Source organism: Megascapheus bottae, chromosome 26, assembly GCF_031878675.1.
Source record: "Megascapheus bottae isolate mThoBot1 chromosome 26, mThoBot2.hap1, whole genome shotgun sequence".
NCBI classification, from domain to species: domain Eukaryota; kingdom Metazoa; phylum Chordata; class Mammalia; order Rodentia; family Geomyidae; genus Megascapheus; species Megascapheus bottae.
Window position 1 is genome coordinate 11,835,465 of NC_143534.1, and position 16,402 is coordinate 11,851,866.

The 16,402-nt window shown below is 37.0% G+C and overlaps 1 protein-coding gene and 1 pseudogene across 2 annotated transcripts in view; both read right to left on the reverse strand.

The window, feature by feature from the left end:
• Mindy3 (MINDY lysine 48 deubiquitinase 3) overlaps nt 1-16,402 on the reverse strand; it is a 62,113-nt gene that overhangs the window by 25,606 nt on the left and 20,105 nt on the right. For both annotated transcript variants that reach the window (XR_016532700.1, XM_090318952.1), the window contains exons 8-10: nt 15,569-15,648; nt 9,339-9,409; nt 5,143-5,223 (exon numbers count right to left, since the gene is read on the reverse strand). Coding sequence is in view for 1 of the 2 variants with exons in the window: in XM_090318952.1 (XP_090175078.1) it covers nt 5,143-5,223; nt 9,339-9,409; nt 15,569-15,648 (232 nt within the window). In the remaining variant the exon portion in view is untranslated. The remainder of the gene's footprint in view (nt 1-5,142; nt 5,224-9,338; nt 9,410-15,568; nt 15,649-16,402) is intronic.
• Nucleotides 623-1,024, reverse strand: LOC150045956 (non-histone chromosomal protein HMG-17 pseudogene; annotated as a pseudogene).

The window sequence follows — 16,402 nt, forward strand, 5'->3', positions numbered from 1 at the left end:
ACAATTGTTTTTTTAAACAGTATACAACAACTTTCAAACTCCCTTCTTGGATGGCCTATCAAAATCAGAAAGCCATTATAAAACCCAATGACGTCTTCATTTGAAGCTCTGAATAGGGGGAGTTTAGAGTGAGGGTTGACGTTTCACGTTAAACATGTTGTTTAACAACTTTTCACAAGCCGACCCTGACTTTCAGGAAATGAAAAGGCAGAATTATCAATCTGAAAATTCACGATTTAGAAAAGGAAACCACTGCTCTTTTAGGGAACATCATTTCAGTGATGCCACTGTGAAGTCCAGACTGCTTGGCACACTGGAAAAACCAACTGGGGGGCAGGGAGGGTCAAGGTCCCTACTGGCGTCTAGATTTAAGGGAGTTAAATCTATGCTGAGGATGGAGGAGGAGGAAAAAAGTGATTTTGAGTTTTCCCACCTCACAAAGTATTTGTGCCAAGGTTGCTGTGGGTCAACCCGAGGGAATTCCTCCTCCAGGGAGCCAACAGAAGCCTCTTAAAACTAGCAGGGAAAGGTGTTTTCCCCTATTTATCCAGTTTTGGAGACATTCTGTTAGTGACAGATGCTCCTTTCCCCAAAACAAATGTTCCTTGTGCTAACAACATAGCTTAAAAAAAAAAAGGTAAAACAAAATTCTGCATTTTTATAAAACTTGATAAAAAATAGTATTTCAAACTGTACAGTTACCAGAAGTACACAGTTATCAAAAATGCACACACTTTCACTTGGCATCTCCAGCACCTTCAGCTTTCTGTGCCTGGTCTGTTTTGGCATCTCCATTTTCTGCAGGGTTATTCCCATCCTTGCCAGCATCAGCTTTGCCCTTCTTCCCTTTAGGTACCTTCTCTCCCTTCTTTGCAGGGGCTTTTTTAGGCTTGGGCTCTGGCTTTGGAGTAGCAGGTTTAGCAGACAACCTGGCAGGTCTTCTCTGTGGCTCGTCCTTCACCTTCGCTTTATTTCCTTTGGCATCACCTTCAGCCTTTCTCTTGGGCATGGTGGAGGCGGGATGGAGGCGCTGGGCCAGGGTGCAGCGACGCGCAGCTTTGGTCAGTCTGGGGGTTGTCCTCGCCTCTTCTTCACACTGCTCCTTAAGTTTCCTTCTTTGAAGAGGTCCATTTAGTTACTGAATTTCACCTGAATCACAGCTTCTTTTTAAAAGGTTCTGTGGGAATTTTACTGCTTGATGACATTGGAGTTCCTATACGGTTCCTGCAATTAGGTTCTGTGCTATTTCCCCCTAATTGTAACTATGAAATTCCCATCAACATTGGATGCCTTGTGTGCATTTCTCAAGGACACAACACCTAAGGTACTGCATGAGAGAATACAATTTAAGTTTTGATGTTTTATGGCCTCATGTTTAAAAGATCATTTTTATATGAGAGAGAGGGTAATTCAGGTGATGGAGGAAAGATGGCATAGTTAAACTAAAGAAAAAATGGATAAAAAACTTCATAACGGATCAGCCATAAATTTCAGTCTACTCATGAAAGTAATTATTAATTTTAGTTTTACTGTAGATTTCCAAGTACACTGGCTTGTGAATAAAATCTCCTCCACTCTCACAAATGTATTTAGTAATTAAAAAATATTTCAGAAACAATGTTACAATATAATGGAAAAGCTAAGGTCTGGGCCACCAGACATCTCAAATAGGAAGTGATAATGATTAAGGAAATGGTGGAACACACGAGTGTACCTTTAAAAAAAATCATTGGTCAAACTGTTCATCTCAAAAATCAACATTACCAAAATCAGAGTTAAAAGGATATTTCACTGAAGAAAAGCAATTTTTCCTTACCCATCCTCAAATCATGTAAGTCAATCTTAAATAGAAAATGTGACCTGTGTAAGATCTATGATCTATGAAACGTGTGAACTGGGATGGAAAGGACAAACTGGAGAGAGTGAAGGAAGCAATGACATTGTCTCAAGAAAGAAATGTACTCTCATTACTGACTTGGGAAGTGGTGGCCCCTCTGTACAACACCTTAATAATAATAAAGTTACTTAAGAAACAATTTGACAATGCTCATTGATAACAATGCTCATCATAGCTGTTTCATAGAAATATTGGTGTTAGCGAGCAGTTCTTTTAGGTTATTACAGGATATAATTGTATTAGGAACTATTTCTTGTAATCGTAGAGATTGCATTAGTTTACTTTTCCATTGCTATAAAATACTTAAAGCTGGGAACTGGTAATCAAAAGGTTTGTTTTGCACAAAGTTTTAAACAGATAAGATTAGATAGCCCCTCTCCCACACAGTGCCCCCCCCTTTTGGCAACATGGTGGAGTGGGGGGAAATTGTTGTGTTAAACGCTTTTGCATCATCAAGTGGTGTGGCCTCAATTTATTATGGCCTCCCCTTTCCTTTTTTTTCTCTTTTTAAAGCAGGGTTTGAACTCAGAGCAACATGCTCACTGGCTTGCTTGCCCAGCTGGTTCTCTACCACTTGGAAATGGAATTTGGATCAATGGATTCTGACTGCTCTTTCTAGTTCTAAATTTCAATTAAAAAAACAAAGAGTATTTACATGAAGTACCATACAGAATAACAGACATGCTCCCTTCATTATTTCTGGAGGGCCATATTAAGAAGGAAGCAATGTCAGAGTAGCCACAGTATAGTTCTCTACCTACCTGTCTTTCATCTCCAGCTCCACTTTCATGAGAAGTGCCAGTAGTGAATAACCTGTTTTAATCATGAGTGAGTAGATTTAACAATTGCAAAACTCCTAAGTACACAACCTGCTAAGGCTGAGATAATCATAGCAACATGTATCATACTAGACATCTACACCTCATCCAACAAGTCCCACACGACAGAGAGTCCTGACATTTTATCTCAGGAATCAACCTCTCAAATTCATATAAAACTTCCTCCTTACCTGAAATATGACATAAGTCTTATTTAGCTATAGTTCATAGATTATTCTACATGGTTGTTGTCCACAATTAGTCAGAGTGATCTTTCAAAATACATCCACTTTTAATCTTCACCTCGCCTACTGGTCCCACTGTTCTCAGGATAAAGAGCAACATACATAGTGGACCTACTGTCACAGCCTTACCTCATACCTCACGGCCTCACTCTAGGGCCTCCTGCTCTCTTCTTTCAGTTTCTTCTCACCATATTCCCTAGCAGGGCACTTGTTTCTTCCACTTGCCATGGAGCAAATACACTCCCCTCACCCTTCCTCCAGTTTTATCTTGCTGATGCCTCTTCAGTGCTCATTTTCGACACTGACTGTTCAAGGAAACATTCCAGATTTTCAAATCTAAGATCAATTAAAGCTTTTCTGGCACTCATCACACTTGTGATTTCTTCTGATTTTCTGAGCCATGCCTCCTGTCAAATAGAATGGAGGTCTCATCTACTCGTGCTCACCACTGGTTTCCCAACATGCAACTCAAGGCTACTCACAAACTATGCCCTGTTGACATTTCATAAGTGGCATATGAAGAAATGAACATTCTGGCAACTTTTTTTGGGGGGGGGCAGTTCTGGGGCTTGAACTCAGGGCCTGAGCACTGTCCTTGGACTTTCTCAAGGCTAGTCCTCTATCACTTGAGCCATAGCACCACTTCCAGTCTTTTCTATGTATGTGGAACCAAAGAATCAAACTGGGGTCTTAGTGCATGCTAGGCAAGCACTCTACCACTAGGCCAAACTCCTGGCCCCTGGCAACTCTTATCAATCTAGTGCATGAAGAATTCCATTGCTTTTCACATGCATTTCACAACACCAAATTATAGGTTGTCTAAAAAAATTTGAACATTGCTTTTTTAACTTAACTGTAACTAAATCAAAGGAGTCAGCATATGAAACACACATCCAGTTTTGTGGAACAGTCTTACGTTTTCATAGAAACTATAAAAATAGTTTTATAGTTTATTTATAAAAAGCTGGCAGAAAAAGTAATGTCTGTTTCAGGCTATGGAACACATAATCAAAGAAAAAAAAACTCAGCAAAACCAACAAATCAAAACTCAAGACAACAACAAAAAAACACCCATGAGAATAATCAAATAATGAGTGGATCTTGTCACAATTCCAAGAACAGCAAAATATCTAGTGATTTTTACATGGTAAAATTAGCCATATTACTTTATAAGCATGTAAAGTTGGACCTAATAAATGTTGCTATTACTCAAATTTACTATTACCATGTTTCAACGATCTAAATCTAGTGTCTGAAAAAGAAAGCAACTACGCACTTTAGAAATTTCAGAAAGAGCCATGGAGTGTATTTGTAGAGAATTTTGATATTCGGAAACTCAAATGTGGAAAATTCATGCATAAGCTTTATTCACTCAACCAATGAATCTTTTGCCCATGGAGCTAGACTACATAGCAAATCCTGAGAGTGCAAGGTGTGTCTCAACACAGTAATTAGTAGGGTCAAATTAAACATGTCTAAATATGCAATAACTTGACACAAAGATTCCTAAGACTTATAGAAACTAAAACTTTATCATTAAATCTCTGTCAATCATCCTATGAATATATGCTTTTCTTGTCATGTCTATCTGTAATTTCAGAGATAGAAATAAATGAAGACAAATTTAGCTTCTTGTGTGATTTATATGGCATAGACAAAGTTTATGTTTTGCCAGGCTTATGCCTGTGTTTATCTATTATGGACTTTGCCTGTAATAAAACATTTCATTGCATTTGTCTGGGATCTATAAATAAGATGAATGAGACACAGCCTTGTCTGTCCTAGACTAGGCTTTTCTCCTACATTGGTGCATACAAAACAGTATTTACTATTACATTTTGAGTTATTTTCTAAAAGATATAAAGAAAAATTTTATATCTTTCCTACATAAAATCAAGTAAAAAACGCAATTCAAGTGTTTCTTAAAGCAATAAGTCATTTCTTAAAAAAGCCAAAAGCAAGAGCTCTAAAGCTGGAAAGGTAAAGAAATTACAAATAAATCATGGTAAGTCTTATTCAAATGAGTCCAAAATTATAATAACAATGTTTTCAGTATTAATTTTTGGAGTAATACATTTATTAGTGGTAATAGATGATCCTTCACAAAGACAAAACTAAATATGGACTTGTAATATTTATTTGCCCATGTCATAATCTAAAAACAGTCCTGCTACAAGCATACCTTGGCAAAAAATACAGTGAGGTGAGTTTCACTGCCAACAATCCAAATAGGGAATTTTGGAGATTTCAAGTAAGAACCAACCTAGAACAAATGTAACAAAATAAATCAAATGAAAAATGTATAGTGGCTGTTAAACATAAGCCCACAATTATTTGAAGTATAACCTATATATAGTATTCTATCTATCTATCTATCTATCCATCTATCTTTCACATTTAAATGTAATAATATACTGTGAGAATCCCTTAACCATAAGATCAAATGCTGAGTGTGTAAAGGAAATGTCTGTGTATTTTGCCTTTACATTAGAACAATAATATAAATTCGACTAGTTTAGTCCTAAGGCTTATTCTCAAGTTTTCTTAAAAGTTCTTATATAGAATGAGCACTTTTAGAATTTCAACTTAATTCTTCAAACCCAAGCCAAATACTTTATAAGGAAAATTATACATTAACAAGTTTTATGAATAAGAACAGTTTTACATATAATGATAATCTCTCAAAAAATACAACCTAAAAGCATGAAAGATTATAAAATTCTAGTTTGACCAATCATGATAGGTTATTTCAAAGTACAATATAGTTTCTTAAAATGTTTCAGGTTATTTCAAAGTACAATATAGTCTCCTTAAAATGTTCAAATAGGCAACCATATATGTTTGCCTTCAAAATTTATATAACTACATGTCTATTATTGCATCAAACCTTGAAAGGTAATAATGTACTGTAAGAATGCCTCACAGGAAAAGAGGATCATTTTTGAGTGGGGGGCAGTGTTGAGGGTTTGAACTCATTCCCTCATATATGCTGAGCTGGTGCTCTACTATTTGAACCATGTTTCCTATTCTAGTTTTTGCGGTTTATTTTTAATATAATGGCTTTCAGACTTTTCTGCCTCGGCTGGCTTTGAGCCATTATCGTTCAGCTCTCAGTCTTCTGAGTAGTTAAGATTATAGATGTGGGCCAACAGTACACAGGTGGTAAACTATATACCGAGAAATAAGTAAATGCAAAACTCAAGAAGTGTTCCATAATAAAAATAAGAGGTCAAAAATAATGTAGTCATTTTGAAAAATATACTTAACAATTTCTCAAGAATTTCAACATATTATATGTATATATAATATATATTTTATATATCTCCATGCAATTTTACTTTAGAGTATGCCCCACTGAGACTTTAATGGACATAAATACAAGAAAACTGAATTACTTGCTGAATCTAGAAATCAGTAACAAGAGAAGCCACAGAAAGTACTTTAAGACATGAAGAGGAGATAGAACAATTCACATTAGAATGCTCAGTGGTTCTGAAGAAACAGAAGAAATAAAAGTTACCAGAAGCAAATAAGAATGAAAATACAAATATCAGCACTTTAGGGCACAACAAAAGGCAGTGCCGATGGGAAAGTTTATAGTCCTAAACATCAACATTAAAAAAATTAAGAAAAGTTACAAATAATATGGTACACCTTAGGATCTCAGAAACACATAAGCAAACCAATTTTAAAAGCAGTAGAGATGAAATAAAAAGCAGAAAAAATTTAAAACCCCTTAGAATTATAGACTAATTTTCCTGATAAAAAAGTAGATTGCATGAATTCTTGACAATATATCCATGAACTGAAATTGAGAAGACACTGGAAAGAGGACATATCATCCTCAAGTTGGCTTCATTCTAAGGAAGAAAAGATGCAGCAAAAGCAAACCAAGTAATATAATACAGCACATAACAGAATCAAGGACAAAGAGAAAATCACACAATCATTTCAGTAGAATCCTAAAAGACAGCTTTGGGCAAAAAAGTTCACAGAGACTCCATCTTCAATTAATCAATAAATAGCTGGACTGGAGGGGTGGCTCAAGTGTCTCTCATATATGGAATCTAGTCCTTTAAAAAATGAAGGACATGAATGTAAAATGGAATCTGTCTGGGGCTGGGAGTTTGGCCTAGTGGCAGAGTGCTTGCCTAGCATGAATAAAGTTCGATTCCTTAGTATCACATACACAGAAAAAAAGCTAGAAATGGTGCTGTGGTTCAAGTGGTAGTGGCGCTAGCCTTGAGAAATCCCAAGGACAGTGCTTAGGCCCGGAGCTCAAGCCCAGGACCGGCAAAAAAAAAAAATAAATAAATAAAAATAGAATCTGTCTGGGGTATCAGAAGGAGCAAGGGGGGCAAAAAGAGAGGTATGGATGTGGGACCCTTCCATGACCCAGGGACCACTGACATTATCCTAATTGGACAGCTCACAAGGATCATCAGAAGCCTAATGAATTCTCTTTAACAATGGTGGCCTCCTGTCACCTGATGCAGCCCTACAACACACTGTCTAGAAGCCTTCTCTACATTTTACTTTATGGGTACATTTTGTTGGGCTATTAAAAAAGCTTTTGAGGGGCCTGGAGTTTAGCCTAGTGGTAGAGTGCTTGCCTAGCATGCACGAAGACCTGGGTTCTATTCCTTGGTACCACATACTTAGAAAAAGCCAAAAGTGGTGCTGAGGCTCAAGTGGTAGAGTTCTAGCCTTGAGAAAAATCCAAGGACAGTGCTCAGGCCCTGAGCTCATGCCCAGGACTGGCAAAAAAAAACAACAAAAAAAGTTTTTGAATGTATATTCCTTTAGAGAAAACAGGTATTACAGCGTCATTATTCTTATGAAATAATGTGAAAAAAAATTAATGAGCTGTTGGCCAAGTCTTTAAAAAATCTGCAACCAGAGGGGGAATCAGCATTCCATATCCAAGCAGATATAATATCAAGTACCAACACTCATTGATACTTGATATCACATGGCAGGGCATGTTACAGAAAATAACAGGACACCAGTATGGCTACAGAACAGTAATTAAGAGGGAAATGCAACTGAAAGACAGGATCAGGCTGGGCGGGGTGACTCACGCCTGTAATCCTCGCTACTCAGGAGGCTGAGATCTGAGGATCAAGGGTCAAAGCCACCCACAAAGGGACCTGAGACATTTTCAATTAACCTCAAGAAAATGGGAAGTGGGGCTTGGCTCAAGGGTAGGGCAGAAGCCTTGAGCTGAAGAGGTCAGGAACAGTGCCCAGGCCGAGTTCAAGCCCCGAGATCCACCAAAAAAAAAAAAAAAAAAAAGACAGGATCAGATCTCAAGGCTCTTACAGGCTATATGGTAACTATTTCAAAATACATGATCTTGACAACCTAGTCTCATGGAGCTCATGAGGGTGTGTGCGCATCTGGCACATTTCCTGTCATGATGGATGAACGTGTGTGCGGAGGGAGGGGAAGGGTTTGAATCTCTGGTTGCCAGCTGCATTGGAGTAGCTTTGGACTGTACAACTAAAATGACTGGAAACAAGTTGTTATAGTTTACCTAAATTAACAAGTGAGGGCAGGATGAGCCTCATGAGATTATCATATCCACCTCCCTCTAAGTGCTGTCATGAAGAGGAATGCCATCTGTCAAACTCATGTACATGTGCATGTGCACACCCAGAAAACAAGAAACTTCTTATCTTCTTAGAAACAGTCGTTACCAGTAGCACCACTACTATGAACCAAATTAAAAAAAGAGAAATTTAGATCTACTCTCGCCTGTCTCCAAGATTTTGACATTGAGTGCAAATAATACCTTATGCTCCATTTAAAACTACTTGAAATACTCAATGTTTATTTCAGAATACAGTCAATTAGGTGTATAATAATTAATGAAGGCTTCATAGCAGTTCCTATCCTGGCACATGTGTGAAAAGTTTAGTGTTGTAAAATGCTTAGGATTTTTTTTTTTTAGTGTAAAATCATTTTTTCAGAGGGAAAAGATAAAAGTCAGAATTTCAGGCATTTGGAAAATTCCCTTTCATTGCCCAATAAAGTATTTCCAGTTGTTTTGATGAAGATACTCTTTGTTAATGAAGAAACTATGCCTTACTTTTCTTCAGCTTACAAAATAATGTACTCCTAATAAATAATAGATTGATTTGATTTATATATGTTCTAGATTCTACTGTATTCATCTCAGGAGAGACAGAATGATCAAGAATAATCAGGCAGTTTAACTCCTTAATAATCATGTTAGTTTAGGGTGGGAAAAGAGGAAAGAACTGAAGAGACTGATTTATTTAAGTAAATATGTGCCATCATAAGAACAAAAATAATATGTGCAACAAGAGGTATGTAAATATGTAAAACATTCAATGAACTTAAATATCAACTCACCTTACAGTATCTTAAAGCTTCCATTAATGTTAAAAACCCTACAGCTGCTTGTTCGTGTATACCAAGAAGTTCTGCAAAAAAAACAAAACAAAACCGAAGTTAGCATTGTTACTATACAGTAATCTGAAAAGTACATATGGATAATATATGCTCAATATACTAACACATACTAATATATTTATACAGTAACCAAAATTCCTTCTTTTATTTAAAACTATATTTTAAAACATACCATATACTAAAAGGTCACACCATCAAATTCCCTTACTGGCTAGCCATGGTTTTGCATGAGTATAATAAAGAATTTTCCCCCCTATATCCAAAGATTTATTGGCAAAATTAAAAAGGCTTAGATTGACTTGACTATTAAACAGTAAATATGTTCATCGTAAACAGAAAATGTCATCCCTGGGCAGAAGTGACCCTGAAGAGTACTTACAAATGGACATCTTATGTTAACCTTCTGTAAATGAACCCATAGCACTATGAACCCATAACACTGGGCTCATCATGATGACTGGAAAACAGTTTCTGTTTATAAAACTAAGAGTAGACAGAGAGAAACAAATGAAACAAATCTGTCCACTGCTACAAGTACACATACTAAATACACACACGCATGCGCACGCTCACACACATACACAAGACAGCAGCTGCTTACACTGTTAGAGAAGGCTTACAGATGCTGTAACATTTGAGTTCAATCCTGAAGCACATGCAGTAATTTTCCAAGTCAAAGAAGATAAAAGGCAATTGAAAGCCAAGGAAATCGCAGCGATATGGAAATCAATGTACTCAAGGTGAAATATTTGTTAAAGCTTCCTCTGCTTTTCTGGTTTTGTTTGGTTCTGTTTGTTTTCTGAGAAGGAGCTCACAATGTTGCTTTCACTGGACTCAATGAAGACCTATAGTAAACAATTCTCTAAATGCAACCTCTCCAGTATATCGGACTAAAGGTGTGTGACACCATAACCAATTCCTTAAATACAACTTGCCTGAGGACCCTGATAATAATTAACTAGACAAAAGTATGGTCTGTCGTTGGATGAAGAGAGACTATAATTTTGCTTTTATTCAAGGTGGGATTTGGGTATATTTGTGACTTCTAAACTATAATAAACTGGAAGTTAAGGTCAGAACATAGGACAGGCAAGCCAGGCTGGGTATGGAGGGGAATCACAGGCAGAGAGCTTTCAGAGGTAAATAAAACTCAACAGACTGTACAGAGAAAAAAGCAAAGAGATTTTTCCACATTAGCTTATACTTGACAGTAAACAGAAATATAATATAGGTCCATAAATAAGTCTAAAATTCCTTTTTCCTGGCTAAAAAAACTATGTTCACAATAAACATAATACAAACAATTTTGCATCCTTTAACCACCTGGTTCTATCTTGTATATTTTTCTATTACACTACTATGCTATCTTAGCAATCAATATAATAACATTAAGTTGCATCTCTGAACTGAACAGGTGGTTTACATGTACCACATGGAAACCAAATACTGACAGGTTAGTGTTTGGGATTTGCAAATTCAAAATTAACAGAGGAACACAATGTGGTGATTCATGCCTATAATCTCAGCCACTTAGGAGGGGGAGACAGGAGGACTGCAGTTGGGGTCAGACTTAGCAAAAAAGTGAGACCCTAGATCCAAAAGAAGTAGATCATTATAGTGTATGCATGTGATTCCAGCTTACAAAGTAGGGTGGATGGTGGTCTACGCCTAGCCAGACAAAAAGTATAAGGTTCCAAGACAAATGAAAAAGGTCAAGTGGTAAAGCTCTCAATTCAAACCCCCAAACTGCCAAGCAAAGAATGTAAAATAAATAGGACTATAGAAACACAATTTGTATTTGGTTACTAGCTTCTTACAGGAAAGGAAGAGGTAGACCAGTGATCCTTACCTTGGGGTTTAGGGCCCTCTTACTCTGGTAAATGTCGTTTTACACAGGCTAAATGCGTTAAACCACAGCAGACTGATTTCATATACACATGAAAATCCAGTTGTCTACTAATAAGCTAGTGATTAAGGAGAATTGGAAAAATGCTAAACAGTGCTAATCACTAATTTTGTTTAGTTTTTCATTTAACATGCTATTTACATTAAAACATAAATAGCCATTTAATTTCTACCATCTGATTTCTAAAATCAACTATCACCACCTAGTGTTCTGAATAGATACTACATCTATTTCCTTGACTAGAATAAATAGTATGTTGGCAAGATAATAAAAATAGAACATTAGCTTCTTAGAAATCTTGATTGGTAAATGATTCAGTGAGTAAACACATGCCTAACTGAGACTGGGAGGATCATGGTTTCTAGGCTGATCTGAGCAAAACACTCCCACAGTGAGCCCCTCATCTCAACACAAAGAGCTGAATGTGGCAGAGCACGTTTGTCATGCTAGCTCACACTTATAAAACAGGATGACTACAGTCCAGATTAAATAAAACAGAAAAGCAAGAACTAACCTCAAAAATAATCATGGAACAGCCAGGCACTTGTAGCTGAGGGTGAGACTAGAACAACTGTGGTACTAGGACAGAGAAGTCCTCAAGGTTCTTTCTCTACATAAGGGAAGCTAGACATGGTGGTACATGCCTATGAGTCTCAGGACCAGAAGGCTATGAGCAGGTATAGTTCATGGCTCAGTGTGTGGCCAGATGAGAAGTGAGAACCTGTCCTGACTGGATGGATTTCTCCATCAGGAGAAGACTCATTCGATTCCTGCTTGACTTTCAGGACTATTAAATATCAGATAAACAGGAACATGAGAGAAATTAAAAAAATGCTCTGGCCAATTTTAATATCTACTTTTATTTTTATTGACTGACAAGTCTTGAAATGTATGTACATTATAGGATGGCTAAATTAAGCTAAACAGCAAGCTCATGCATATACTCATTTTAGGGAAAGAGGGAGCTTAACATTTAATGTTGGTGATTTTCAAGTGCACAATACTATTCATTACCAATAGTCACCATATTTCACATGAAAACTCTAATTCTCGTTGTGTGTGTGTGTGTGTGTGTGTGTGTGTGTGTGTGTGTGTGTGTGTGTGTGTGTGTGCGCTAATACTGTGGCCTGAACTCAGGGCCTGGATGCTGTCCCATTTTTGCTCAAAGCTGGAGCTCTATCACTGGAGCCACAGCTCCACTTACAGCTTTTTGTGGTTAATTAGAAAGAGTCTCATGGATTTTCCTGTGCAGGAAAGCTTTGAATCACTATCCTCAGATGTCAGCCTCACAGGGTGGCTAGGATTATAGGCATGAGCTGTAAAAAAGCTCAGACACTACACAGCCCTCAAACTGGCACAAACAAAACTAAAAAAAAACTAAAAAAAAAAAGTAGTACTCTGCATATTTTTTTAGATACTACCATGTTGCTAGAGCAACAATCCAACAAATGCTGATAAATACGTAGATTTTAAAGTTTACATAACTGAAAACACAAGCAAGTTCAAAGTGAACATTGCGAATGACTGAAGGAAAATACAAGAAATATACCTTGGCTGTTCCTTTCTATTCCAAGATAATTATTTACTTAGTTTTGGTATTTATACCTAATCCACAGCAAAATAGTCTTGACAGGCAATATTAAAAAAAATAAACCATTAACTTGTATATATTAAGAATGCAAAACCAGATAATTGGCTGAAATGTTATTTAATGGAAGTAACACATTGATTGTGGGAACAACAACCTACGGAGACTAGGGAAGGCTGGTGAGAAGCCTCGATAGAGACAGAAGAATTTTGGCTGGGGAATAGGATCAGCTGAAATAAAATGTAGAATGTGTAGAAAAATGGATCATAATAACTAGCAACATGAGCTAGAGAAATGTACAAAAAAACAAGTGCAGTTATAGCAATAGAACACGGCAGGAATCAGTAAGGTCATAGGCCAGGTGGGAAGGGGTGGGCACTTCACCCAGAGTTAAGTGAGGAACAGCAAATTCAGCTAATTTTTTCCAAATTGCCTGAAGTTCTTAAGCTATCTCAGGGCCCAGAAACCACTGGGAGAGGAGAAAGAGGGGGAGGCTGGGGGTGAGGCCAAAAAACCCACATTTACTGGACAAACTCAGGTATCTTTTGCTTGCAGGTGCAAATGCTTTGAGCTATGAAACTATGAAAGAAGTAGGATACCTTGAATTACAGGAAGCAGATTAAGTAACTTGTTAGTTTCCTTTCTCATTAATTTCATTCTTTAAAATCTGACTTTTATCCAAAATTAGCAAAACTAAGTTCTCGACCATATCACTACTAACAATTTTGTTCACTACCTAATGGGAAGGGAGTAAAAATAGTTCTGAAATTTCTGAAATAATAAAATGAAGAAACAGATCATGCTGTTGTGCTTTTCAAATTCTGGATTTTCACATTTTTAAAAATATATATAACCTTTCAGGTAATTTACTATACTTATTTCTAAAGCTTATCAAAATTTCATATTTGAAATTCAGAATCATCTAAATGGCATCAAAAATACTATTTTCTCAATCATAAAATTTGGTTTTGTTTGATGATCCTTTTATCTACTTATGAAGTATTAAAAATAAATTTGCCTATGAACTCTGAGACGTGTAGAACGTCATGTCTTTCATCACAATTAGGGTGAGTTAGTACATTTAGACTGATTCTAGGACAAGCCATGGGAGGTTTAGTCAGTTAAATTTCAGCTTTTCTTAAAAGACTGTTTTCATTTGGTACCTCTAACAATGAAAGGGACTATAGGAAGAATAAAGTAAGCCACCTTTTTACACATTTATTACAGTGTGGTTTTTAGCCAAATGTAGTACAGAAAAAGCAATTAAAAAAAAATCTCAAAAGCAAACATTTCAAAACCATGCTTGGTTGACGCTGAGTTCTGAGTTTTATGTTTATCACTGGTTGTGTTTATAACATTGTGTCATCTGCTGAGTTGGTTCCCTGAGCTTAATTTTTAAAACTGTGCTTCTTCCAAAAGCAAATGGTATCAAAAAACAAGGTAAAAGTTAATGTGTTTAAGAGATAATATGAGGGGCTGGGAGTTTGGCCTAGTGGTAGAGCGCTTGCCTAGCATGCACAAAGACACAGGTTCAATTCCTTGGTACCACATATATAGCAAAAAAGCCAGAAGTGGTGCTGAGGCTTAAGTGGTAGAACTCCAGCCTTGAGAAAAGTCCAAGGACAGTGCTCAGACACTGAGCTTAAGCCTCACGACTGGCAAAAAAAAAAAAAAGATAACGTGAGGCCAGGAGTGTGGCCTAGTGGTAGAGTGCTGGCCTAGCATGCACGAAGCCCTGGGTTCGATTCCTCCATACCACGTGAAAAGAAAATGCCAGAAGTGGTGCTGTGGCTCAAGGGTACAGCGGTAGCCTTGAGAAAGCCCAAGGATAGTGCCCAGACTTTAGACTCTGAGTTCAAGCCCCAAGACTGGCAAAAATAAAACAAAAAGAGAGAGAGACAGACAGAGAGACAGAGAGAGAGAGAGAGAGAGAGAGAGAGAGAGAGAGAGAGAGAGAGAGAGAGAGAGAGAGAGAGAGAGAGAGAGAGAGAGAGAGATAATATGAAAACTTTAAATTTGAGGACGTTGGCATGTCTTCAGCTGAAGTTGGGTAGCATTATGAGTAGAGTGAATCAAGCATGTGCAGTACAATACTGAGCATTCATCATGCTTCCTCAATGGAAGTCTCCTTGAGTCACTGATATGGATACCAAGACCAGGGTCTATTGTAATTGAAGCCAGACAGGAAAGTGGTAATGGAAGTCTCAGTAGTTTAAATCTCAGATAAGATCAATGCCAAGCATTTAAAAAGAAAATATGCTTACTAAAAGAAACACACACACACACACACAATTCCACCAGACTCTCATAGCAAATACTTTAAGTTTCAATTCTTGGTACTTTTTCGATTTGAAGCAACAAATATTGCCACTTGGTAAATATGGAGATTACTTTTCCTAATGAAGCTAGTCCCACAGACTCACTATCATATGAGAGACAACAAAGGCCTGAGAAATTATGTAACTGGACTGAAGTCATGTACTTGGGATGGAAACTCAAGATTACCTAGCTCCAAAATCTATACTCCCGACATTATGGGGCCTTTGAAACTGTAAAGGGTTCATCTATGAGAACGTACTTGCCTTCACTCCTAAGTAAGGTACAGCCACCAAATAGATGACAGTCAATATATTCCACTGGAGGAGTAATCACACAAGAAAAAAAGAATATACTTACGCATTCCTGAGCATTCTCTATCACCGTCCCATACATTAGAAACAGCATGTCCTGTCAGTAGGAGGTTAATCAAACTTTGGCTGGAAATAAAATTTAAAAGAAATTAAAACATGAATAAAAATAACCCCAATGGAGCAAAGTCCTGCTTTTTCATTCAATTAAGGAAAACCTTAAAATTTCCCATTTTATAAACCCAACCTTGTTAAACACATCTAATTGCGTGTACCATCACACAATCTCAATCTCTGTTATTAAATAGAGATACACACCTAACTTTTGAGGTACCATACTTAAGTGGATAAAAAATGACATATAGAATCCAGTGCTGGTGCCTCACACCTGTAACCCAAGCTACGCAAAGAGGCAGAGATCTGAGGATAGAAGTTCAAAGCCAGCCTTGGAAGGAAAGTCTATAAGACTCTATTATTTCCATTAACAGTGAGGAAACCAGAAGTGGTGCTGTGGCTCAAGTGGTGGAGCTATGGCCTTGAGCACAGAGGTTCAGGGACCTTGCTCAGGCTATGAGTTCAAGCCCTACACTAGACCAAATAAATAAATAGACGGATAGTTTTAATATCCTATCTTTAATATGCAATTGATAATACAGGTTTTGAAGGAAGATATATAAATTTTAACCACTAAAGCAAAGAGATTTAACAAAATGCACTGTTACTCTTAGAATAATTTTGGTAAAGCTAAGGTGTAAAAAGCTTAAGAGGAAAAATGATCTTTTTTCTCCCAATTAAAAAAAATTCTAACACTACCCTATTTCTAGGCAAAAATGAGATTTTTATCTGTGAAAAAAAATCTCACAAATGAGGGGCCAGGAACATA